This window comes from Lytechinus variegatus, chromosome 12, assembly GCF_018143015.1.
Source record: "Lytechinus variegatus isolate NC3 chromosome 12, Lvar_3.0, whole genome shotgun sequence".
NCBI lineage: Eukaryota > Metazoa > Echinodermata > Echinoidea > Temnopleuroida > Toxopneustidae > Lytechinus > Lytechinus variegatus.
This window is the reverse complement of record NC_054751.1, coordinates 30,500,431-30,527,874: the sequence shown is the minus strand read 5'-3', so window position 1 is coordinate 30,527,874 and position 27,444 is coordinate 30,500,431. Positions and strand designations below refer to the sequence as shown.

Sequence of the window (27,444 nt, the reverse complement as noted above, 5' to 3'; positions counted from 1 at the left end):
GGGCCCCGTCTTACAGAGTTGCGATTGATCTGATCAATCACAGCAACATCTGAAATTACACGTTCAAAATATTTTCTCAAAGTGATTATATTCATACATTTACTGTTTTCGTGACAATTCAGTGTGCTTCTCTTGTTTCCAAGACATTGAGCAAATTTCCAAAAGAAAAAATGATAACAATGATGGATTTCCATATACTTTGGATTGATCGGATTAATCGTAACTTTCTGTCAGACAGGGCCCAGATCTATGTTTATTCAGAAATCTGGAGGGACTATATACATTGAACCCATATTCAGTGGTGCTCAAAAGTTAGTTTGCTCTACCAGTAAATGAAAAGATTTAAAGTGTTCGTGTTCTTCCATGTTTTGGATATTTAATTGTGAAGTCGGGTGACAAAACATTACATTAAATAAAGTTTGTTTTTCTGGGCTTGCTGAACATTGCAGTGTTGTTGTCTACATGGCATGAAGAAGTGCATTTTCTGTTAGGGCTCATTAACTTTTGAGCACATCTGTACAGAGCTGCCAAGTAGTACAAATTTTCTGTATTTAATACTGAAAAATGAGAAGAACACTGATGGTTTCATGCAAAATAGTGATTTCTAAAGTTCCAGTTTAATGTGTTGTCCTATGGTATTTCTTAGAAAATACTGACTTCATCAAAATACTGATTTTCCGCTTTTATAATTCTAAAATGTTCTTGTATAGGTTGGCAGCTCTGTCTGTATGTTTTAATTTAGTTGTATTCATTTATCAACTCTTTATTGGTTTTCTTATGGTAATTGAACAAAAAGCCTGAGAATATCTGTTGTGTCACACATTTTTTTTAGGACACTTGTCCCACACCTGGTTGGACACTCCCACCTCCATGCAACGTATACCAGACAACACAACTGTCACTTTGGGGAAGTTCTCTGGTCATTTAAAACCTAAGAATATAATTTAATGATGCATTAGTACATTGTAATATTATTGTAACAGTGATGTTCCTATTATACCAAGAAGATATCTCCTTGATTATACAAAACATACCTACAAATCAGGATAAGCATTATGTATTTCAATTTCATCAGTATGTTTTTATTATGTAATCAATGACTATTCACATGAACACATTTTTTTTTGCTATACTAGCTAGCATGAGTGTTTGTATAGCTTAAGCGTTGAAATCAGACAATTTGATTATAATAATAAGTTTTTGTAGCACATATCACATTATGATACAAGCTATGCCCTTCCAATCCAAAGGACTTGGATGTATTACCCTGGCTTTAGCATGACATGACTGGGATTTGAACCTACGACCAAATCCAAGTTTCAATATGGTGTAGAGGAAGTCTGCCGCAAATGAAACATCTCTGAGAGAAGCAACAAGTAGGACTTCATCAGTTGGAAGCATTAGAGTTAAAGACCTCTACGCTACCCCAAGTAGGAAAGGTCTCCACAAGTGCATCCAGTGATAGAACATCCCACCTATGTGGTTTACTCAGGACATGACTCTACGGTCCAGACCCTTAATCCCAACACCACTAGTCAACATGGCAGGTTTCTCCTTGAAGCTAAGCTTCAAGCAAAAAGGTCTTGAAGTCATGCAGAAAACGTTCCTTGCATTTCTTGCATGAGTCCTCAAGCTTGAAGGAAAGGGGATACATTAACATGCAAATTTATTTTAATCAAGAAGGCCTCACTGATCCTTCAATACTGTTCTTTGAGGCCTTTGCTGCGTATTCATCAAGCATTGTTGGATCACAAGGAACTTGAGGAAATACAAAATATCTTGGTTGACTTCAATGTTGAAGTCTTGCAGTAAAGCCGACAAGGGTACCTTCCTCTAATGCTGTTCCTTGAGGCTCCTGCACAATCACTTATTAAAACAATAACACATGGGTATCCATGACTGTGTTATGAAAGCCTGGGTAATATCCTCAAAATACAAATCTTTGTTGTTTATTCCTCAAGCAGTACCGTTGATTGACTTCTGATTTAACTCTTGTAACTGCATATCAATGATATTTTACTACAAGGGATACTTCTATATTTGTTCAACTGCTTAGTGAAGTCTCTTCTTAGTTACTTCTTCACTTGAGGCTTCATGCTGGGAAGCCTTGTCCAGCAGGCCAAGGTCTTTGAAACCCCTGCATCGGCAATCCTCAAGAATTGTCTGGTATAGTCATGACCAGGAACTATAGAGGATACGACATCTTTTACCAAATTGACTTCATCTTTGAAATCTTTACTGCTGTGAAACTTCATCAGCATTAGTGACCCTGTGATACCCTTTTGTCAGGTACTTGTATTAACATATCTTCCGAGCTTCTTTATCGATCGAGTCTGAGCTGGGAGAAAGCCTCATTAATACCAATACTGAGTGTATGATAGTGGTCTTTGAGACCCCTGCATCAGTATTTCTCAAGGATTGTTTGGTATAGCCATGACCAGGAATTTGAGAGGATACAACGGCGTCATTACCACATTGACTTAATCTTCAAAATCTTTATGTATGCTGTCAAACCTCATCAGCAGTACTGAACCTTTGATACTGTTCTTTGGGTCTCCTGCAGGAGCACATCCAGCATTGTCAGGTACATGTATAACCATATCTACTGAGTTACTTTATCAGTTGAAGAATACTCATAATGATAGTGGTCTTTGAGAGCCCAGCATGGGAATTCCTCAAGAATTGTCAGGTCCATCCATGACAAAGAATTATTTAGAGGGAAGGCATTACATATATGTATTGCCAAGGCTTGCCCAAGGATTGCTGCAACATGAATCATGCACTTCTCAATTCAATGACAATTCAGGTTCTTTATTAATAGACCGCAGTGCTACCATGATACATACACTTCTTTGTTTCTCTTGTTTGATCACCCACTTTCCTGAAGTAAATTATTGTAATGCACATGTATCCTGTTAATAAAACCATTGAATTTGCTAGACTGGGGAATTTCCCACGACCTACTCCCCACTAGTATCCAAGTTGAATGACAAAGAGTTATGACAAAGTGCTACCAAGGTTTATTTCTGAACCCTCAAAACGCATGCATTTCTTATATAATTGCTCCATAATTTGGCTGAATGGACATATTCAACATGATGAATTTTGAGCAGCATTTTTCTAACTTTTCATCTTCTGTTCTGAAAATGATGGTCATGTCCGATATTTAACCTTAGACAAAGTAACATGCTAACATGACTTAAGCATTACCAACAAATTGACAACAATGGCTATTGAATACACTACAGTATCAAGATCTAAACAAAGTTCTTGCAAATGAAATGAAAAAAATTGCTAATATACCCCAAGTTATAATAGATACTGACTTGTACATTGTATCAATGTCCAAGACGTACAAAGCGCAAAAGCAATTATTGATAAGTACTTATTAAACAAAAAATATACATGAATTATCTCTAGAACTTTACTGGAAGACTATTTACTTGTATTTCAACTTCACTGTTGACTTTGGTATTATCAGCAGCAAAATTCTCCATTAGGTACTACCTATGTCTAGTATGTTCTCATAATTCCAATTAAAGATTTTTTGTATCGTTCTTAGCAGCATAAAATAAATGAGGAAGAATATCGATACAATGTTCAACAGCAAATCTATGCACATGGTTTAGACATTAAAACAAAATAGTCTATACATTTAAACCTTTTACTCTTACCAACTTAAATAGTTCAAGTTATAAGAAAAAAAAATCCTACAATGTATGCTTGTATTATTTTCTTTAAAGCTATCAATGAAATTGCTTTTCAAACAAATCCAATACTTCTCAAACTACAGCTATAATTAGAGTAGAACAAAATATGATTAATAAACTTCAACTTGTCAATGAACTCATTGCTTTATAACTTCAATAAATGAAATATATGAAATATTCTTCTTTGACATGAATAAGTGTATGGTGATAAAAACAACAGACAGTGTTAAAATTTGCACAACTTGAGCCATTGGCAACGGCTAACAAAATCTAAATGTACGATAGTTCTCAACATTCTATTTCTTCCTATACTGAAAATGAATAATAACAATATAGGATTTATATAGCGCAAGTGTCCACCTTGATAGGTGATCATAGCAATGCGCTCATGTTATACCAGCTAAGCTAGTCTATCGATGCTAGTGCTTACAGCTATCTGGGGAATTACTTCCTCCCGGTACCCTTTTACCTCACCTGGGTCGAGTTCGGCACAATGTGGGTAAATTTCTTACTGAAGGAAAACACACCATGGCTGTGAATCGAACCCACATCCCTCAGATTGAAAGGCAAGAGTCTTAACCACTAGACCATGATGCCCCCACTACTAATACACTGCTAGTTTTAAATGGCCAGGACCACCATTTAAAAAAAAAAAGGGTTTGTGATCAATCGCAAATTTGAAGCAATACAATTGAATATTGTCCAGCTCACATGCACAGGTAACAACAATCTTTAGTAGTCAGACTGGATTGAACATCTTCACTGATCTACATGTATGTGGACATATCTGCATTACTTGTACCAAGAAAATGTCATTAGTGCATTAAATAAGAAGCATGTCTTCATATCGAGTTGCATTAAGGACGTTCCACAGTTATAGTAAAATCCATGTCATTTTTACCAAATTTTGCACATAGTTACTTAAGCACCTGAATGTTCCAAATATTAAAATATCAACATGGGTTCACGTGATTAATTTTTTGCTATTGAGCTTTGAATTTCACCCAATTGGAAGTTCTTGAGAGTTGTGCATTCAAAATAATTCAGCATTTTTAGACCCCACAAGATCACTACGTTTGGGTAAAACCTGTTTAGTCAAACTCCATGAAAATTTAAGTGAATATTATAGTATAGTTCAGAATTGCAACTGAAGATGGAGATAACATTCATATTACTATTTGTTTCCCTTTTAAGGCTAACAGCACCTTCATTTCTTTAAAATGGTGTTAAAGATGGCAGCATATTAAGTCAAAATTTATGTAACAAATCTGAGAAGTACAATAATGCTGTCCAAAGCCCATGTCATTTTCACAAAGATTTACAAGCTTAATTGGAAAGGAAAGAGTTCCTATGCTGTGTAAACATTAAAATAGGGGTTCACTTGCTTGTTTTCAAACTATCAGCACTTTTGTTGGAGCAAGTTTGCTTTGAAACACCAAAAATGCATCAAAGGCTTTGTATCTTTGAGAATTGAGAGAAAAAGTCCAAACCACTCTGCCATTTATTTGAACTTGAGGTCATATTCGTCATAACTTGCAGCACTTCAGAGTAAAGTGTTCAGAAATTGTAGTGGTATTAACAAATGTTAGTCCATGGATGTTTTCAGTTGATTAGCTTTATAAGATACCACATCAGATCTGCAGTACGAATGCACATCATGATAACTATTAATACCAACTGATTGATCACAATTGTGACATCATTGCACGTAACATAAAATATGCACAGATCATGATGCGCATAAACGTAACTCTGGAACGTCCTTTACTTGGGACCTCTTGGGCAACATGTTAGCTGAATCAATAATTTGCACACTAGAAATAACACTATGTTCTCAAGTATTATAAAGAAAAAAAACATGAATTCTAATAACATCCTTGTTCAGCAAGCATTTTCAAGAAGATTTTCAGCATAATTCGGATGCTGATCTTGTTCATTATGTCTGAAATATGTCTACAGCTTTTTCATTTGTCCTAACAATACCAGTATACTACAATCTACATAAGCTCAATAATAATTATACTTGCTTATAGTGCCTCACACTTTACTGAAAGTCTTATGTACTGTACAATAATGCAGCATAAATTCTCTAGCTTTGGTACAGCATCTGTGTTCTGCATTTCAAAGTAGATTCCTGCCAGCTCCTCAACTGGGTTGAGTGCCCACAATATGGATAAATTTTTTATACATGAAAAAAAATGAAAATCCATATTTTATTGTTCATAGTGAAATCTGAAAAAAATACTCTGAAAATTCTTTACGCCCAATAGTCCTGGGCCCGACAGCAACTGTGCAGCACCAGAAAGATAAAGCTCTTTCCCTTGAATTGTTAAACGCCACACAGGGTGGTAGCTACTCCCATCTTTTAACGTCTTTTGGTCTGACGTGGCCGGGGCTTGAACTCCCGACCTCCCGGTTGTGAGACGGACGCTCTACTAACTGAGTCAACACACCAGTGCAACAATGAGAGTGAATGATAGGCCTTACTATGAAATACTCCTTATGCATGGAAAAATGAAAATCCATATTTTATTGTTCGAAGTGAAATCAAAATACTCAGAAAATTCTTTTTTGCCCAATTAGTTGTGGGCCCGACAGGCACTTAGCAGCGCCAGGTCGACAAAGCTCTATCCCTTGAACTCCTGACCTCCCGGTTGTGACACTCTACTGAGTCAACACACCGGTGTAACGATTAGAGTGAATGATAGGCCTTACTATGAAATACTTGATTGACAAGATGCCTCATTCAACCAAGCATGCCCCAGTAGGGAATCAAACTGCTAACCTCGATTGAGGTTGCCTTTGAACTAACCTCTAAACCTCAGCTGTATATAATCAGAGATAAGGCTAGGTGAAATGAAACACAAATTCCATAATCAACATTGAAGCAAAATACAACCATGGGAACTCAACTGCTCTGTCACAAAAACTTGTCATAATAACGAATGCAGAGTATCCCCCAAGACACATTTAACATCAACCGATCAAGTATAGCAATTTTACTAACTGAACTAACACTGAAAAAAGGTGTTATAACAACACCAACAAAGAAAATTATTTGGTGTAGGAGAACATGCACCCACTCACTGTAAACAGTAAATCAGAGTTTGAATTTCACACCAAATAGTGTCAATATAACAATAATTTTAACTCAACAAGTTGATGAAACAAGACTCTGTTATAGACCATAAATGGCTTTTTGTTAACTACATGCAATTTTTTTTCTTTTGAATACTATGTACAATAATCATGACAATAAGAATTTGATTTCAGGTATTCTTCAATGATAAACTAACTAATATTCAAATGTAAGTTAGATTAACTTTTCTCTCGGATAAAATAAACACTCTTTTATATACTCATATCAAAGTAAATCAAATATTTTACATATATATTGCAATATATCTATTCATAAAATTCAACTGCACAATTTAAACCAGTTATTTCATCTCTTATGATATGAAATATATCTCCACTGAATATTTTACTTTGATTCATGTTATATATAAAAAAAAACATATATGGAGAGTGTAGAACCGTCGCCACTGAATGAAAACTACTTCATTAGCAGCAGGTGTCTTTCAGGGGATTCCCCAGCCTTAGGGCAAGGAAGAACTTCAGAAATTTTCCACTTTGATAGCATGTACATTTAGAGGAGTGAAAAAATTGAAAAAAAAAATCAAAACCATGTAAACGCTACAATACATGTACCAATATTCAAAAGTTTGGCTTTACAGCATACCAAATAGTGTGCTAAGTATTTTATGTAGCCTGTTGCAGTCAATCTCCATAATAATAATCATAAAGTTTTGCATGCCTGGTATGATGTATCGTAATCTTAATTGCAGCTAAGCTACTACTAGACACTAAAGCAATCAAGGATTTTGTTACTGTGGCTAGGGTACTTATTTGTTTCCTCGATGTATTGAAACAAATTCTGCCTTGAAATTTTGCTGGATATATGATCCCTCTTTCCTTTCGAGAGCTTGATAGTTTCCAACGTGGAATATAAAGCAAATAATGCACTGTATTCAGTGGATGAGAGACACAATCACCCAATGCATCATTTTGGAATTATAGCTGTATTATAATTGCCTCGGAAATGATTCCTAGTCCCATTATATTCACCAATGGTAATCATTTGCTTGTGCTCTCCATATAAACATTAATGAAAAAAGACCAAATGTTTTGTGAATCATAAACATACATGTAGATTACAGAAAAAATGGATATGTATCTACAAATTGAAAGCAAGAGTGTATCAGGAATGATAGGTCCTAATTTGTTTACTTGAAGGCCTCACTGTTGCCCTCCCTTTGACCAAGCAGCATGCTGTGCACGATCCATCTCTCCAGCAAGTTCATTGGTGTCGGTCAGGCGATGGCGCTGTCCACCGATGACGGAACCGCATTCAGGACAGCGTGCATGTTCCATGGCACCACCACATTCACCAATGGCATAGACATGACCTTCTTTACACTTGAACCAATGGCCTTGGCTTAAACCAACTGCATGGACCACCTGCAATCGCTCCCTGTCACTAATGGCCAAGGCCGTATTCTGCGAATGACCAAGAACATTGTTGATAAGTGTTAAAATTCCTTTGATCTCATTCTCCTGGTCGGGGGTGAGTGGTTTCTGGTTGGAAAGGAGGCTGTCGAACTTGATAAGGATACCTTGGTACGAGGGGTTCTTGTCCCACCATTTTAAGTTATTGACAAGGAGGCCTGCGGCATCACACTCCATGATCAGACGGACCACTTCTGTCAAGGTATCGTTCATTTGTTGCTCAGCAAAACGCCCAAGGTCTCCAGAGGACAGTCCCCCCTTCATCTTGCCAAGCCGTTCTGCCAATGGCTCACACCGGTATTTAATGATATCTTGATGTGACTTGTGCATCTTCGTTTCAGTCGATGATCCATCTAGGAGCTGTCGAAGACCATCGAGTTGAGACTGCATATTGATGACTTCCTGGATGAAGTTGCATCGGTTCAGTCGGGAAACCAAGGTCTGCAGATGATGGCAGTCATTGATGTTCTCCCGGAAATTTCTGATGACTTCTTCTGAAAGACCATTGACTTCAATTTTCTCCAGCAGGCCAATCTTCTTCTTTAGAAGACGTTTCTTCTCCTTGATCTCCGCGTTGCTACCCATCATTTTCTTCTTGACTGCCTCAATGTCTTCAAGGGTGCGTTTGATCACGTTTCCATAGCGGAGGTTTTTACGGATGGGTGTGTTGCATCTCGGACATCCTTTGAGCTGAGAAACAAAAATGTATAATTGATATGAACCTCAAACACAATCATAACTTAAAGGTAAATCTTAATTCACTTGCAACCTCACATTTGTACTTGGGTAAAATTTCTGGTTTGTCATTTCAGTTTACAAAGACTGTTGATGTTTTCCTGAAAAGTGTCAAATCAATTAAAGAAAGCCACAGTTCCCAGACAATACCATTAAGTCTTGGTAAAATGGTTCCTAGGGAAACACTTTAAGTATTGTATAGCAAATCAAAGTTCTCTCCCCCCCATGCCCTTATCTATGCATCATTGTACGATGTGACAAAATATGGCAAGTTTCGAGGGGGAGACAGGGAATCGTGTTATTTTGAATTTAAAGTTGGGGGGGTAACTAAGTGTTTAAATATGCAATTACCCGAGCACCCTTAAAAAAGTTAATGCAAATGCTAAAAGATCTAACCCAGTTTATAAAAATACTTACTTTAACTGTCTCTGATTCTGTTTCATCACCAGAGGACATCATCCACCTGTCTAATCCCTGTACCTCGATCACATGACCACAGTCTTCAAGCTCGACAAATCTACACAGACAAGAATTATGAAACGAGTAGGAGAAAAATGTCAAAATCTATCAAGCGATACCAATTCAGCCGAAAAGACCATTCATAATTCAGAACAGATCATCCAAATCATATGTTGTTCATTGCTTCTATTAAAATATTCTGAAGTGTACCAAGTCTAATAAATAGAATACTGAAGATGTTTTTTTTTCATTTAGTGCAGTAAAAGTTCCAAACAAGAATTCATCACATCAGGAATATATCAGTTGTTTGATCAAGCTATCAATTCGAGTCTGAAAAATCCTGCTTTACAAAAGTCATCAGCACAAATATTCAAACGGCTGGAATGAGTTTCCATTATTCTACTAAGAGAAACTGCTGTGACCTCAGAATTTTGTCTTTAAAACTTCTTTTTTTAGTAAGGTACAGCTATTATTAAGACATGGCAAGCATATCATCATATTAAAAGTTCATTAGGCCTACTGCAGATCAGAAATTTTCAATATTCATTTCTAGTACATATTCACTTCTTGAGAGACCATAAATATTGACGTAAGGCCGCTTTTCTACATGGATTATTTCTGTATTATAGCACAAAAATGTCAAAGATGTATGAGAGACAAATTGAGACCAATCAATATAAAAGCCTTGGTGGCCTTGTAAGCTTCTTATTTCTCAATTTCAGTTACTGAAGGAGTCATTAATATTGCCCTACCTAGCATCTGGTTCGTCTTCATTTCCAAAGAACAGTTCTGTGACTTCATCATGGTGGCACAATCTGCACTTCTTAGGACAAGGTTCCCCACAGAGACCAATGCACCCATGACCACATGGCAGTTCTTTCTTGCATGGTTGTTTACAGGGCTCTCGATCACACGGTTGACAGCAAGCACGTCGGCAAACCTGATGAGGACACTGCCATTCACAATGCTCCTGACATGGGATGCAGGGTTCCCCGCAGGGATCGGTGCAGCGGCTGTGCTTGCACTTATTCTGGCACTTCTCTGTGCAAGGTGGACAGGCGGTGGAGCATCTGCTCTTGCACTGATGCCCGCAGACCAAGATCCGGCCACATGGCTCCTCACAGCAGATGTGCAGGCGGCCTTTCATGCAGCTCCCGCATGTTCCACGACAGCGATGTCCACACTTGAGTTCTTCTAGACATGGAGAGGGGCATGTTTCCTCCGTGTCCGAACATCGTACCTTCACTGTATGGTTGCATGGCCATTCTCTCTCCACAATTTCCAGACAGAGTGTAGCACATGGTTCCCCACAAGCGTTACGACAAAGATGTCCACATAGCAGGATCTTCTCACAAGGACTTCGACACTTGATTTTACCGATGGCTAGAGAACATTCCGTCACCTGTTTATGACCACACTGTAAGGTCCTCTCTGATGTTTTGTTGCATTTTTTGTCACATTTCTCAAAGCACTTCTTGGTGCATTTATGTCCGGCATGGCATATAGACTTTTGACATTGCTGCTCACACCTATAATCACCTAAATTCTTATTGTTGTGCTTATGGCATGGTTGCTTACAGCTATGGCCACAGGGTAGACGTGCCATACACTCACGACTGCATCCACCAGTATCGATCCGCTTCTGGATATCTGCTGCTTTCATAGCAATATCATGTTGGTTCTCATGATAGCGGCAAGTCAAAGGTAGTTGCTTGCCCAACACTTCCAGACGTTTAGCATCTTGAAGTACTCTATCACACTGTGTACGAAGTAAATCAAAATTGCCAACTGCATAGAAACCTTTCTTTGCGACTGAAAGAGCCTTCATCAACCGATCCTTTGTTTTGAGACGTCCGGGTTCATCCATCCGGAAAGTGGCCAAGAGTATGATATCATTATCTCCGAGGAAATCATCTACCAGTTCAGAACTGACCTTAGACAATTCCTTAATCTTCCTGAAACGATCACGTAGCCCAACAGAATTGGAAAGAATGGTAATCTCACTTTCCAGATGTCCTTGCTTAAGTAGGTAGACACAGAGCTTTGATAGAAACTCCAACTCATGTGTGCTTGCATTGAAACATGGCAAACCATGATTCATGAGGTAAACCCGGCGGGGAATTCCTTGCACTTCATTAAGTCTTGCCACCTGTGGATGGTCTTCAAGCTCTTTGTTGTCCAGTTTGATGAACCTGGAGATAGAGGGTGCCATGCGATGTTGCCTTGTTAATTTTGAAGTGGCATACTTCCCCTCAATGAACCGACAGAAGGAGGACAACATCACACCACCTGTTCTTGCAAGAGCTGCAATGGCAGAATTCTGCTCCAAGATGGATTTGTTTTCCCCAATCATGATCAACTGTCGGCAGTGTTGTGACAATGATGCTATGACAACAGCCTCCATAATATCTGCAGCTTGGAGAATCATTATGATCCTGGGCTGGACATACCTCAGAATACGATGGTGTGCTATTGCACAAGAAGATGTTACTCCAAGTATGGTAGCATTCTGGTATATCACAAAATCTGATTTCTCAGATTTCACCCGGTGCTGTTGAACTACGTTTTCCAACTCCTTAGATATCAGACGTATGCGTTGATTAGCTGTATTCCAGAACTCCCGCAACCAAAATCGGTAGAGTCGCCATCGGTGATCAATCTGCAAAGCCCATGGGTCTTGAACAGCTTCCTCCTGCTGCTTCTTCATGCGCTCAGTGAGACGAATACGAAATCGTAGGTCCTTTTCGGACAGCTCATGTTCTGCAGGTTCTGAGGCCTTCTTGCTTGGGTCGTAATCTATGTGGAATGGATCTTCCACCCATTCATCTCCTATGTTACAAGGACCCAGCCCAACACTGGCACGATTCAGAGCCTTCTGACTAGAGTCCTGCATGAGCCATACTGCCATACCACCTTTCTGCAAGATACTCTCAGCATGTGATGCACTCATGACTTGTTTCAAAGACCCAACATTAATTATGCTCTTCCGTGAAGAGATGATGTTGGCCTGAATGTTTGAAATTCTCTTCTGGAATTCCTCTAGCTCTGCTCCACCAGGACCACTATTTCTCATTGTTGATGCTCTCTTCTTTGCTTCATTCTGTTGGTCTATGCTGACAGTACCCTTGCTTTCTACTCCTTTCAAGAAGTGATCAAGAGTGACTTTATCTGGAGCAAGTACAAGTATAGGCCCACTATCAACGTCGGTACGGCCAAGAGTTCCGTCGGCTAAATTGACACCCCATTTGTGACGATTTTGGAGGAGAACTTTGACAATTGCTTGACCTACATGTGTTTTGCCAGTGGCTGGTCCACCTGTGATAACTGAAAGTTCCTGTGTGAGGGCGGATTTCACCGCATCATACTGATCACCATCCAGGAGCACAGAATCTTTGCTGGGCCAGTGGTCAAAATCTGTGAGAGGTACATTCATTGCATGTGCTTTCGCTGATCTGTTTAGGGCATCATCTGACACCAGAGAATCAAGATCATATGAACAATTGCGGTCTCCTTCACAAAAGATGGCCTGCTTAGCAGGGTGACTCATGTCGATAAAATGTTGCTGCATAGGCATGGTGACATCCGTAATGTGTCGCAGGGTTGACAGGACATCTAGAACACCTTCTATGGTTTGCTTACAGTCAATCATGAGGAAATTGTAGCTGGTCAGAAGCAGAGCAACATCATCTGCCCGTGGAATGTAAAGATCTACAAATCCTTTCTGAAGTACACTCGACTGCCGCTCATGAACAATGCCATAGATGAGAGTGTTGAAATGATCAACAGACATGCATACAACAGATCCTTCAGCTAAGTGAATATTTGAGTCCCAGTGATCACGTTGGAAATATTTTGCCTCAAACTGCATTCGGTAGACCAGACCAAGGTCAGCCTTTGAGCTGATGCCTTTCACGTTCACATACTGATAGACTGGTATTTCATGCAAGTGTTCCTCTGTCAGCTTCTTCTTTCCTTCACGAATAAGGTAATACTTAGACACATTTTCACGGATTGGCTGTGCAATTAGTTCCCTCAACAGCTGGAACTGTGTTGCAATGATTGCTTCTGTGTTCTTGTACTTGCCAGTCTCAGCTGGGGCAGACAGATCAGGAGGTGATCCGTCTTTTATTTCTCCTGAGGAAGGAAACTCTGTCAGTAGTGCATCTTTAGACCTATCCTTCTTTACTGCATTCTTGGAGACACCATTTGCAGGAGATTCAGCCAGGTCCTTCTGTTTCTTGAAACATTCTTGCAGGGCTTCTTTAGCCGACTCAATGACTGGTACGTTCCTCGACTCCATATCTCTGTGCACATCTCCGATGAGGACAAGAGGTGGAAGGATCTCAGAAGCCTGCTTTCTTGTCATACAGTGCACAATCTGTTTCAGAATTGTTGTCAAATCTACAGTCTGCTGGAGAAGTTTCTCTGTAGTCTCACCCTCGACATTGATCCTTATGCGCATGATGTATTGTGGAATATGCAACTTAAGAAACTTTGACTGACTGATGATTGCTTTTGCAATCACCTGTAAACCATCCCCTTGCTCTTGGAATACCTTTGTAAGCAAAGATATCAAACAATTCAACATCTCATTTGATATTTCGCGTTCCTGGAGGAGTTTTTGTAGACTTCCCTTATTTTCCAAGAGCTTTGCCATGCTGTCCGATGGTTTCTTGATCATCCATTCTTTAATAAGCGACAGTTGCAAGTCAGGGTATCTACATCAGGAAAAATGTGAAGAGAAAAATAAAAAATGAGAAACATAAACTTCTTGAATACTGTATTTGCTGTAATCGATAATTAGTTTACCAACTGAAGTGACAATAGAAGTTCACTAATTATTGCATCATAAGCTGACCTTATATAATCTGAGATATTTTTGAGATATATTTCATGCACAAATCAGCAAATCCAGAAACGTAAAGAATTCTTTTTTAGTCTTCATAAAACTGTTTTCTCATTTAAGTTATTAGAAGTCATAGACTCTGGTTTTTAATGAGCAGTGAACAGTTGTTCTATTTCTTTATTGAAGACCTTTACATCAATTCAAATCTAATGCCATAACACAAATAATGGAGTGCACTGTCTTTAATATGCCGATTTTCGAATCATACCTATTCAGTTGTGCATCAAATTTTTGTATTTGAAATCTACTTGACTGGCCAAGGAGATGGTTATTTTAAGTTTTATTCTTTCTAAAGACATGCTTAGTCTTTCCAAAATCTGTCAAATTTTTGACAAACAAGCACAACTCTATAAAATCAGGATTAAAAACCACTCTAGCAAAATAGCAGATGAAACGTAAATCTGGTTCATACTGTGCAAATGAATTTGCTCCATCTGGAGTGATCTTCGGATCATCAAGCATTTCTATTGCTTGATCCTCATCAAAGAAGTCATCCCCCATGATCGATCCGCAGTCATCATCATCACTCCCTACCAGGCTCTCACATTCATCAACAACAGATCCCTGATCGGAATTGTCACGTCGACGCCTTGGTCCTCCTCGCCGTCTTCCACGAGAACGTTGGCCACGGTCTTTCCTGTAGTCCTTCCTCTGACCTATTCACATAAAACACATGATGAATTTCATGACGTTAAGATTGTGAGATCATCTCCAGGAGCATTGGGTGTTGCACAAAGACATTTACAGGAAACAGTTTCCTTTATTCATTTTGTTTCATTCACTTTCCGAAGCACAGCAGTAACTTCCATTGCCTAGCCTGGAGAGCATTCCATAGTCATTCCAGAAAATTGCCTCCCCTGTTAAAACGCCTGCATGTTGCACCCAGCACACTCTGCACCAAGGAGACTACTGCAGGGTCATCACAACACCTGGGGAGCTTTTTATGAAAGGAATTGTCGGACGTTTTATCCGACAAGTCATGCTTCATCCGTATAGTAACAGTGTCTCTCAGCCAATCAGAATCAAGGAAAGTTATCAGATAAGTCAACTTGTCTTGATGAAATGCTCCTCTGGAGCAACATACAGCTCAACCCCTCCAGGACAGAGTTTGCATAATTTTTCAACTTTCAAGGTTCAAGAAATTTACAAGTTGCAAGTGCCACTTTTGTAAATCAATCATACATCTAATGCTCTTTCTTCAGTCTACATTTTTGTATTATATCTAATTGAAAGATTTTACAAATCATATTAAAATGGCCTTTTCCCTCAAAGCCTTCTCTGCTTTGGTTAAACCTCATGCCCTTTTCACTCTTCATGTATTTTAATACAAATGTAAAAATGAATATCAAAATGCAACAAGAATATGATCAGATTGCACAATGATACATTGTTCTAATATTATTAAGTTTTTTTTTCCTGAAAAAGTGGACAATAAAGCTCCTTCCTTCTGTTCAATAGCATGGTAATCAATGCACCTACACTTACCTTGCTGTTGATGCTGCTGATGTTGCTGTTGGGGTTGGTGCTGCTGCTGTTGTTGCTGCACCGGGGGCACCACGCCCATCGGAACTTGCTTTCTTTGTTGGGCATTTGCATTCTGCATCAGTGACGGAGGCGGTTGCCGCTGGTTCATGAAGTGGCCTTGCTGAGGAAGCCCAGGTGGTCTTCCACCCTGGAAGCCTTGTGGTGGAGGTGGCATTTGATATCTCATTTGGGGAGGAGGCACCGGTCCTAGGGGTACAAAGCCACCAGGTGGACCAGGAGGTCTGCGAGGACCGTACTGATTTGGGGGTGGATTTCCAAAAGGAGACCGTGGAGGGAATGGGTAGCTCATGGGAGGTCCACCCCCTTGTGTTTGTCCAGGGATGCAGCCTGCAGAAAGATTAATCAGGGCTGGAATGTATTCTGTGCCTTGTCCTTGAAGCAACAAATGCGAAAGGGAGGAAATGAGAGCCTCCTCATTAGTTTTGAATGATTATCACAAATAAGAAATGTATGAATCCTTTTCATATCGAGTTCATTACACCAAGTAAATGTGAAATAGATTATTACCACCAATCAGGTATCAAACTTTACATCATTTCGGTTTCCAAAATTTTCTTGATTTATTATACCACAGACAATGCCATTCCTATATGCCGCCCAATGATTAGGCTTTTATTATCTGCATGAAAGATAAATGCCTTAAAGGGGAATAGTTCTCATCAGACTTATTCATATTTAAGTTGGAAAATAGAGATAAGAACATATGCCACCACTTTTGAACCACTGTACTGATATGATACGTTTAATTTACTCAAATGAAAAAAAAAATGATCTAGGCATATTCCATCAAGCTATCAAGTTCCGTGGAATTACCCTTGGATAATTTGGTGGAGAAAGGAGATCTATAGTGAGTTGATTATGTGCCTTGACAAGGGAAATTATTTTGAGTCTTACTCTTAGCGATTTATTTCTCAATCACAATTGGATTGAAAAATATGCATATAATTATATACAAATACATCAGGACACCTCATTTCCCCATTTTTTTTTACTTTCTAAATCCAGAACACTGCAGTTGGTTTCTTTTTAAAACAACTGTGTAGCTAGAAAAGGTAAATGTAAATATGTCAAACATAAATAGAAGGTAAAATGTGAACTGCTTGGATGATAATGTTTGTTTAGGGTCATTCCATGCCAATTCACCCAATGAAAGTGCAATTTTGCACCCGACCCTCTCGGAATTCGTTGTAAATTGGTATACATAAAATTCACCATGGCCCAAGCACAAAACAAAAAAAATTAGTCAAATCGGTCCGTCAGTTCTCGCGCTACAGCCCGCCCTTTTCTCCTTGTTTTGACAAAAATGGGCGTGACCTTCAACTTTCAATGGCCATTGCGTCATAACGTGTTGACCAATTTTCACGAAAGTGGTACTATTTAATAGGAAATTCAGAGAGGAATCCAAAACATGCATCAAATAATGTATTGGAGCGATTTATAAGGTCGTGACCCTTGACCTATTCTTTGACCTTGAATTTGACCCCCGGACAAATAATTTTTTGACTTGATTTTCGTGTATGTTAATTATTTGTATGAAATTGACAAAATATGTTAAAACCAATGATGATATTTTATTTCTTCACCTTTAAAAACTCTTCCAAAGATACCATGAAATTTCACTCTAGTCCCACATACTGATATTCATGTTAGTAAAGTGTTCACCAGTTACATGATTTCTTCCAATCTTTAAGTCACAGTATGCAAACACATGATAAGAAATTAAGCTCATCAGTTCACAAATGAAACATTAAACATTTATGCTCATGAATAAGTATCTGTTAAGGCATTTTTATGTTCAGCAATATCAGAGCTACCAAGTCTCACGCATTGTGCGTGAGACTCACGCATTCAGGGTCCGTCTCACGATCTCACGCATGGCACCCATTTTTCTCACGCATATCGGTACCCAACAGAAAAAAAGAGAAAAAGTAGCATTATTCGCCAGATTATACGACTGGCTGACCGCCTTCGCGTCTAGCCCGGCACACGAGACGAATCAAAAGTGCAGTCAGCGCACAGCTAGTACGTGATACGATGAATAGCGTGCGTGCATCGCATGGTTTTGAAGCCCATATCCATAGAGATGGATCTCTATGCCCATATCTCATGCGCGCGCGCGTTGCGCGCGCACCTTTTCGCAACGTATGAGTGTAAGTACTGGCCGCGCGCGCTCAGAGACGTCGAGTCATGAAAATCTCACGCATTACATTTTTTTGAACTTGGCATCTCTGCAATATATATCATATATGTATATTAGGGATCCTTAAATAAGCATATACTCAACAAGTTGATGATAAAAGTACCGGGTAAACACTTTACTAAGAAGAATATATACATATATGATATATATTGCTGAACATCAAAATGCCTAAACAGATACCTACTCATGAGCATAAATGTTTAATGTTTCATTTGTGAACTGATGAGCTTAATTTCTTTTAATGTGTTTGCATACTGTGACTTAAGATTAGAAGAAATCATGTAACTTTTGAACACTTTACTAACATGAATATCAGTATGTGGGACTAGAGTGAAATTTCATGGTATCTTTGGAAGAGTTTTTAAAGGTGAAGAAATAAAATATCATCATTGGTTTTAACATATTTTGTCAATATCATACAAATAATTAACATACACGAAAATCAAGTCAAAAAATTATTTGTCCGGGGGTCAAATTCAAGGTCAAAGAATAGGTCAAGGGTCACGACCTTATAAATCATTCCAATACATTATTTGATGCATGTTTTGGATTCCTCTCTGAATTTCCTATCAAATGGTACCAGTTTCATGAAAATTGGTCAACACGTTATGACGCAATGGCCATTGAAAGTTGAAGGTCACGCCCATTTTTGTCAAAACAAGGAGAAAAGGGCGGGCTGTAGCGCGAGAACCGACGGACCGATTTGAATAATTTTTCTGTTTTGTGCTTGGGCCATGTTGAATTTTATGTATACCAATTTACAACGAATTCTGAGACGGTCGGGTGCAACCACTGGGTGAATCCAGATGGAATGACCCTTTACAGCCCTCTACTGATTACCAAATCTGCTATTTCAACAATTAATAGTAATGACTTACTTGAATCAGATGCTATAGAATCACCACCGGCACTGTATTCCATAGCTTTGCCCTGTGGTCCTTGATGTCCACCTCTCTCTTTTCCTCGACCTCGGTGACCTCCTCGCCCTCGATCATTACCTCCTTTATCCCCACTGTCACCTTCCTGTCCCTGTTGTCCTCGATTCCCTCGGTGACCTCCTCTTTCGCCTCGACCTCTATCGCCTCCTCTACCGCCTCGACCTCTATAGCCTCGACCGCTATCGCCTCCTCTATCGCCTCGACCTCTATCCCCTCGTCCTCTATTGCCACGTCCTCTTCGCTGTCCACTGTTATCACTCCCATCACCACTTTCGCTTCCATCCTGCTGATTATCTTGTCCTCTCCCGCCACGCCCTCCGCCTCTCCAACCACCACGGCCCCCTTGTCCCCTGTACCCGCCCCGACCTCGTCCTCTGTAACCCCTCCCTCCACTCTGGTTAGCAGTATCATCAGGCGATGACATGGCAGTGCACGAACAATATTACCCAGTAGCAACTCCTCACAGATACTCTGAAACAAGGTAATAAGGTAGATTTTAATCAATGACAAGGACTTTTAAAAATGATTTCAGTTACTTTGCTAATGGTTTTAAACATTGTATATTTCTCCAGACACCATTAGTATCATGTATATACTCATGAAGATGAGAGCGCGAAGAGCTTCAGAGATATTGTGGTACATATAGGTGTGGCACTGACGGATCCACGTGGGGGCACGTCTGACCCGTGTCCCCCTTTTGAGGGACACCCAAAAACACTATAATAATGAAAAAAGGGTATCTATTTTGCTAGGAAAGCTTCATATTAAGGGTCAAATTTGCGGGAGTATAAAAAAGACTAACAGTTTGCAGGATGTACTTTTTGCCCCACTCTCTACACTACGTGTTTAGAGTCCAATTTGCGCGAGGTGGGGCCGTATGTGCATGTAGGTAAAGGTAAAACCAACATCCATGACATACAACAATCAAAATATCGCTGTACTTGTTCAGGGGTTCAATTCAGGGAATATTTCCAAGGTATCATTTTGTTTCCAATACTTGTAAAGAGTAGGGTTTCACAGGCCAATACTTGATAAGGGGTGCATTTTCAGAATATGGAAAATACTTGTTTAGGGTGCTTTTTTCAAGACCCCGTGGTCGTGCATGGTATCCACTCGTAAATGGAAGTGCCCCCCCCCCTAATAGACAATACAAAGCTTTGATACCTCACTGGTACCCAACACTGGACAGCCGGTATAAAAGATGAGACCAACAATTTCTATTCTCCAGAACAGTATTATTACAGCACCCCTTAAAGGTAAATTGTGTAATTTGGTTATTTCAAAACTTTCTTAAGTTTCTTTTAAATTTCACTCTTTGCTTTTCAGAATCAAGTTCTGAGTCCATACAACGTATTGCATTTGCCAGAAATAACTGTTTTTAATCTAAGAAAAATGTATATAGATGAGAAGTTTGCCGAGTGAGCTTTCTTTTGATGCATTTTTTTTTTAGAAATGACATAAAAAATGAAGAGTGGCACCTTGAGACCAAACAACATCAATACCTGCTAATGAAATCTATCGCCTCCTTGAACTGTTTGATATTGTAATTTTGTATTTTATCCTTGTGTATTTACATAGTGACAAGGCCCCTTTGGAGAATATGATAGGCCTACTGATGTGGCTCCTCTGTACACATAAGGCTTTAAGATAATAATACATTGATAAAATCAATGATTATGACATTACTGTAATAATAATTAATAATAATAGTACTTAATAACAATCATCATCATCATAATTATATTGATGTAATAATTATAACATAATATATATTCTAATATAATGATAATAATAATAATAATATTTAATAATCATTTAAGTGGATCACCCCTACAGTCTCATCTATTATGTAAATTAGCAGCTTTGAATCTGTGACATTGACATTCAAAGTTTTTCTCTTTTTCATTTCCCCTTTGAATAAAGGGGACACTTAATGCTACCCCTATGCCAGCCTCAGTTAGAGATTGCTTACAGCTTTCATATCAAGAATCGTTGAATATGAAAACACATAACAATAAGGCAAAAACAAATATAAGAAATAACCTTTCAAAATTAGAGAAAATTCTTTTATTTGATAAAAATCACTGGATTCACTGACCTCAAACTTCTTCTACCTTTGACCTTGAAACACATTAAATGACGCAGATAATCTACTAGATTGAAGAGCGCCAACTTAAAGGGTGGTCCAGGCTGAAAGTAATTATAGCTTAATAAATAGAGTAGAACTCACTGAGCAAAGTGCCGAAAATTTCGTCAAAATCGGACAACAAATAGCAAAGTTATTGAATTTTAAAGTTTAGTAATATTTTTTATACACAGTCGTCATGAACATTCATGAGGTGGGCTGATGATGTCACATCTCCACTTGTTCTTTTGTATTTTATTATATGAAATTAGGTTTATTCAATTTTTTTCCTCCAAGAACTCGAAAAATTGGATTGACAACTGATTTAGTGCATTAGATATTTATTGCTGCAACTTATTTCATTATAAGGGAGACATATTATTCACACATATCTTATATAGGTGTATTATATAAAGTTTTCCTTAATATGATTAAATACTTTTAAAATAATGGAAAAATGTAAAGTTTATTCAATTAATTGATCTGAATGACCTTGACCTTACCCAAGTAACCTAACAATATACACCTGCATGATAACCTTGCATTACATATCAAATTATATAAGGACCTATATAATACAAAATTATCTTGAAAAATTAAAATTAGAAGCATTTGGCTAATTTTTTAAAGTTCATATCAGTTTTATTAACCCTAAAAAGGCCTTTGACCTCTGCCTATATAGTGACCTGAAATTACGCTTACTGTATCTCTTTGCTGATCATTACAGGTAGGTTTTACGGAATAGGGACTAAGATTTCCAAAATGAACTTGAGCCCCCCCCCCAACAAAATCTTAACCTTGGTTAAGTGTTTAATATTAAAGTTTATTGACCATGTTGACCTTTGACCTTGTTCATATGATGGAAAACTTATGGCAAAATGACAGGTGATACACAACTGTGGTTGTATATGTCTTCATTCTTGCAAATTAGTTATGACAATTCAAAATCTTAACCTTGGTTGTTTTTTTGTTACAAATTCAAGTTCATTGGCCCTGTTGAGATTTGACCATGATCATGTGACCAGAAACTTGATTACCCTTGTGTCCAGTTTTCATGAAATAAAACTTTATATAACTTTTAAGCGTATAATGATACGACATTTCATTACTAGCTAGGTTAAGATAGGTCTAATTCAATTGACAATTACTGTGTATTACAGTAGTGTGGAAAAGAGGCACCTAAATGTCTTACTTCTAATGAGACGAACAATAGTTATAATGATAATTCCCAAGTGGTGCGCTAGTGCCCTTTGATAGGGCATTTATCCTCATTACCAGGTCCCTGGGAGATCGAGGACCTTAAGCCGATGGTCCCCTGGTTGCTTGCTCACAGGCATTCGTGCTTTCTTAGCAGTCAGGTAAAAAACCTTGATATAATACAATTTAACAACAATAATGATAATAGTAACCACAATAACAATGCTAATATAGAAGAAGTAATAGTAGTAGTATTAGTAGTAGTATTAGTAGTAAAAGTAGTAGTATGGTAGTAGTAGTAGTAGTAGTAGTAGTAGTAGTAGTAGTAGTAGTAGTAGTAGTAGTAGTAGTAGTAAATAATAATGATGTAATAATCAGGGGTGGATCCAGGATTTTCCCATTTTAAGGGGGCACACTTTACAGCACTTTCACATTACAAATTTCAATTTTGCTTCTCACAGGGGGGGGGGAGGGGGAGGGGCATGGGCCTGCTGTACTCCCCCCCCCCCTGGATCCACCAGTGATAATGATAATATACATGTACAGACACAACAAGCATGAAATCAGCTCTTGCTTAACAATTCATTAGAAACATTCAGTTAACTGGGTCTCCTCTGTCATTCATGGATTTTTTTAACGCTCATTTTCAACTCCAAAATCAAAACAGCCTCAACTCAATCTTCATCAGTACATGCACACACATACATGTACACAACCATACCACTAGGGAATCCCTTGTACCCCCCCCCTTTGAGAGGCACAGTTAATAATGTAAAAGTGCCATTTAAACACAAGTGTATAATCCCCCCCCCTTATGAAAGTGAATTTTTTTTTTGCTTGTCAAATTTTTCGTGGACAAAATTTAATGTCCTTAATTTTGGAAAATCATGAATCTACCCCTGATAACATTAGGCCTAGACCTCCTTCATTTCTTGTTTATTTACATGAAGGTAGGCCTACACACTTTAAAAATAAGTTTACCCAATATTGGGTAAAATGTGAACATGCATAAGTTTGTTGGGTATAAAAAGATACCAAACATTTTGTCAATTTTATGCAATGTTGCCTTGAAATTTACCCTTAAAACGCATGCATTTTGCTCAATATGGAGGGAAAATTACCCAATAAACGTGCATGTTCCCTTTCTACCCAATATAAATATTCAATTAGGGCATGTTTTTAGAGTGCAAGTACATAGATCTATATTGACTTTTAATACCTCTTACTCTATGAAATTTCAAAGGTCAGCAGAAAATGGAAGTCGGTCTACTGGAAAACAGCTTAGCCTCTTTTAAATAGTAATGTCCCTCTAAAAATAATGGGGGGACAGGCCAGCTGTTCCCCCCCCCCCCCCCTGGCCAGGGCCTTAAATTTTTACTAAGTGTTTGTAGAGTGCAAGTACATAGATCTTAATTGACTTTTAATACCTCTATCAAGTTTCAAAGGTCAGCAGAAAATGGAGGTTGGTCTGCTGGAAAACAGTACAGCCTCTTAATTGTCCCTCTCAAAAAGGGGGGGGGGGTGGCACAGGCCAGATAGGTCTACTGAGGCTGCAGAAGTGTAGGCCAACATCTGCAGTGTGTGTACCTCAGCTGATTCAACGAGTCTGCATAGCAGACTAGGTCTACTGAGGCTGCAGAAGTGGAGACCCACATCTGCAGTGTGTGTACCTCAGCTGATTCAACGAGTCTGCATAGCAGACTAGGTCTACTGAGGCTGCAGAAGTGTAGACCCACATCTGCAGTGTGTGTACCTCAGCTGATTCAACGAGTCTGCATAGCAGACTAGGTCAACTGAGGCTGCAGAAGTGGCTCGCTTCGCTTGCCCTTTCAGGCTGGCAGATCCTACCTCACGAGCCATTCGGAGTCTGCATAGCAGACTAAGTGAGACCAGTAAACTCCAGAAACAAGACCAGTATTCCACAGTTACATAAAATTTCAAGACCACTTTTAGTTTAATTCTCACGGAGCAGTACAATTTTAACTGGACCAGTATGACCAGTTAGACCAGTATTCAGTAAACCGATATTCCAATTTCCAGAGTTACCAGTTAAAATTCTACTGGTCTAACTGGTCCAGGGGAACTGGTTTTTCCTTCTGGGCTAGCTGAGGCTAGGGATCAGGGTGACCAGATTTCACAAAATGAAATACGGGACAATCAACAAAGAAGGTTACACAGTATTACATCTTTGAAAAATTATAAAGAATTGGAAGGAAGAGTGAACGAAAGAATGAAGGAGAGAAAGAAGAGATGAAAGAAGAGATGGATTGAGAAGAAAGACAGAAAAAATTAAGGTGAAAATGAAAGAGAAAATAAAAAAAGAATAAAAGGATGAAAGAAAGAATAAAAGAGAGAAAAAAGTTTCTCTCATCCTTTGAATTGAATACAGAAAGAAAGAAAAAAGAAAGGAATGGAAGATGAACACATGTGTGAAAGACAAAATAAAGGAGAGAAAGAAAAAAAAAGAAAGTAAGAAAAAGGAGGAGGAAAGAAAGAATGAAGGAATGAAAAATGTTTCCTTCATTCTTTGAAAGAAAGAAGGAAAACAGTAAGGGAGGAAGGAAGTAAGGACTTAAGGGAGGGAGGGAGAGAAAGAATAAGGGAAAGAATTAGAAGGAAAAATAAAAAAAAGAATGAAAGAAATGAGAAAAGAGAGGGAGGAAGAATGAAGTGAGGAAGGAATGAAAACATAATGGAAGAAAAAAAATATTGAAATAAAAAGGAGAGGAAGAAAAAAGTTTAAAGAAAGAAAGAATGAAGGAAATAAAAAGGGAAATTTCATAAAGACGGGTAAGAAAATAGAGGAAAGGAAGAAAAAAAGAACAGAGAGAGAAAGGATCAGGAAAGACAAATAGGAAATAAAGATAGATGGAACAAAAACGGGCAAGCGGAAAAGATAGAAGGATGAAAAAAGAATGATAGAAAAGAAAGAACGAGGTAAAAGGTTCAAACTTCAAAAAAAAATCAAATCATGTAACAAAAATCATAATTATATTTGGTGTTTTTCAAATATATTTTTAAAATAAAACAAAAAACGTTTTAGAAATGAATAAAATTTGAAAGTGATTTTCTTTTACTGAATAATTAGATGAAACATCACGGCATCATACACAACAAGACTCAAAACGAAAGCTGAAACAATTGGATCTAGTTGAAAACTCAATAACTTGTTCCTCCGATTATCTCCAAATCAGTAATCTGAGAACCCATAACTTATGCAAATTTTCCCGCCGATTTTGTGATTATTTTGGCATGTTTGGTGGAGAGAATCTGCTCCGATCCTACATGCCTAGCCTACATGCCTAGCCTGCCACACAATGGCAGGTGGCCAGTTCGTTTGCGATGTATTGGGTTAGCAAGAAAATCAACGCAGAACTTGCAAGAGTTTATTTATCGATTTTATTGTTGCCTCTGCTTCATCATTTTATTTTGATAAAAATTCGTCACTTTTAAATACATTTTGTTCAATATTCTGAAATACGGGACAAATAGGCGTCCCGGGAAGGGTTTGTCGGGACGCCGGGACAAAGAAGCAAAAATACGGGACAATCGCGGGAAATACGGGATGTCTGGTCACCCTGCTAGGGATAGGGATCTATGGATACTTTCTAAGACAGTCTTTACTAAGACAGTCTTTACTAATTAGACCCCGGGGGGGCCACTTACATTGACGAGTGGATACCATGCGCGACCAAAAAAACACGTAAAAAGGATGTCTTTTTCACGATAGGGCACGTTACGTACGTAACGTGATAAGGGTGTCAAAAACACAAAAATAATGAAAAAAGGGTATCTATTTCGCTAGGAAAATTACGTGTTTAGGGTCGAATTTGCGGGGATGATAAAACAAAATTAAATGTTTTATAAAGGATGTCCTTTTTGCCCCAACACTACGTGTTTAGAGTCCGATTTGCGCGAGGTGTAGAAGGTGGGGTCGTACTAAACCAAAAAAGGTAAAGCCGACGACCGAAGGACCCGTGACAATAAAACATTCCTGTACTTGTTTAGGGGTTCATTTCAGGGAATATTTGCCAAGAGTATCGTTTTGTTTCCAATACTTGTTAAGGGTAGGGTTTCACACGCCAATACTTGTTGAGGGGTGCATTTTCAGAATATGGAAATTACGTGTTTAGGGTGCTTTTCGAGACCCCATGGTCGCGCATGGTATCCACTCGTGAATGGAAGTGGCCCCCCGGGAATTAGACTTAAATCTCTTTGACTTTATACTCACATTTCGTCCGGAGTCCAGAAACTCTAAATCTATTCCAACATGAACTTAAGCAGGGCCATTTCTGATGAAGAACGCCTGTAACTGCAGGAATTAGAACTGCATTTTTCAAGATGCGGACATGCGGTACGGTGGAACAAAGTTAGGCTCCTCACTGATCCATATGCGCGTTCCAAAGGATAAATCAACGTGTTTATCATTCTCTACGGATCGATCCAGTACGAGGTCGGAGCTTCCCTAGTCTGCATCAATAGACCTTGGGTTTTTCGCAATTCGCATAATGTGTAAAATATGCGGGGTATTATGCAGAATCTGAAGTATAGTGATACTTTATTTACCGTAGCTCCTTTTTACCAAATTTTTATCATATTTGACAAAGAGAGTTTGGAGTCTAGCCTTCACTTGAGACATGATTAAATTGATATTGTTTTTAGTGTCGAACTTGAGTATGTGCATATAGACTAGGGATCCACTCTCGCATTGAATGCTGGGGAAATTGGGGAATCCCCAACGACGTGGGGAAACCCACTGAACTGGAAATACCATGGATCCTACTGGAAATACGATACGAGATGATAAAGGAAATAAGAGAGAGAGGGGCATGAAAGTAGAAATAGAAGAAAAAGAATGGGATGGAGAAAGGGAGGATAAGAGAGATGGACAGAAGAGGAAGATCAGAGAAAATGAGATGAGAGGAATAGTTGAATGAGAAGGGCGGTTTCAAAAAAGCTAGAGAAAAGGGACATGATTTCTAATCGTTAAAAGATTTTTTAAATGCAACCAGCTAGTAGGCCTCTATTGTTCAAATTGTAGGCCTACTCAGAAAGTAAAT

At 38.6% G+C, this 27,444-nt stretch overlaps 1 protein-coding gene across 3 annotated transcripts; it reads right to left on the bottom strand.

Moving 5' to 3' along the window:
- Positions 1–468: 468 nt before the first annotated feature.
- LOC121424979 (NFX1-type zinc finger-containing protein 1-like) lies at positions 469–26,836 on the bottom strand. 3 transcript variants are annotated; one of them, XM_041620889.1, is made up of 8 exons: positions 26,616–26,836; positions 19,180–19,533; positions 19,003–19,101; positions 15,865–16,296; positions 14,792–15,035; positions 10,226–14,191; positions 9,432–9,531; positions 469–8,969 (listed from the first exon to the last, which is right to left on the bottom strand). In XM_041620889.1, the coding sequence occupies exons 2-8, from the start codon at positions 19,484–19,486 to the stop codon at positions 8,010–8,012; spliced, it is 6,108 nt and encodes a 2,035-aa protein (XP_041476823.1). In that variant the 5' UTR covers positions 19,487–19,533; positions 26,616–26,836; the 3' UTR covers positions 469–8,009. The 3 variants fall into 3 exon arrangements, with proteins under 3 accessions (XP_041476823.1, XP_041476821.1, XP_041476822.1); XM_041620887.1 differs by having other exon boundaries at positions 19,003–19,533; positions 26,616–26,835; XM_041620888.1 differs by having other exon boundaries at positions 15,865–16,251; positions 19,003–19,533; positions 26,616–26,835.
- Positions 26,837–27,444: the final 608 nt, after the last annotated feature.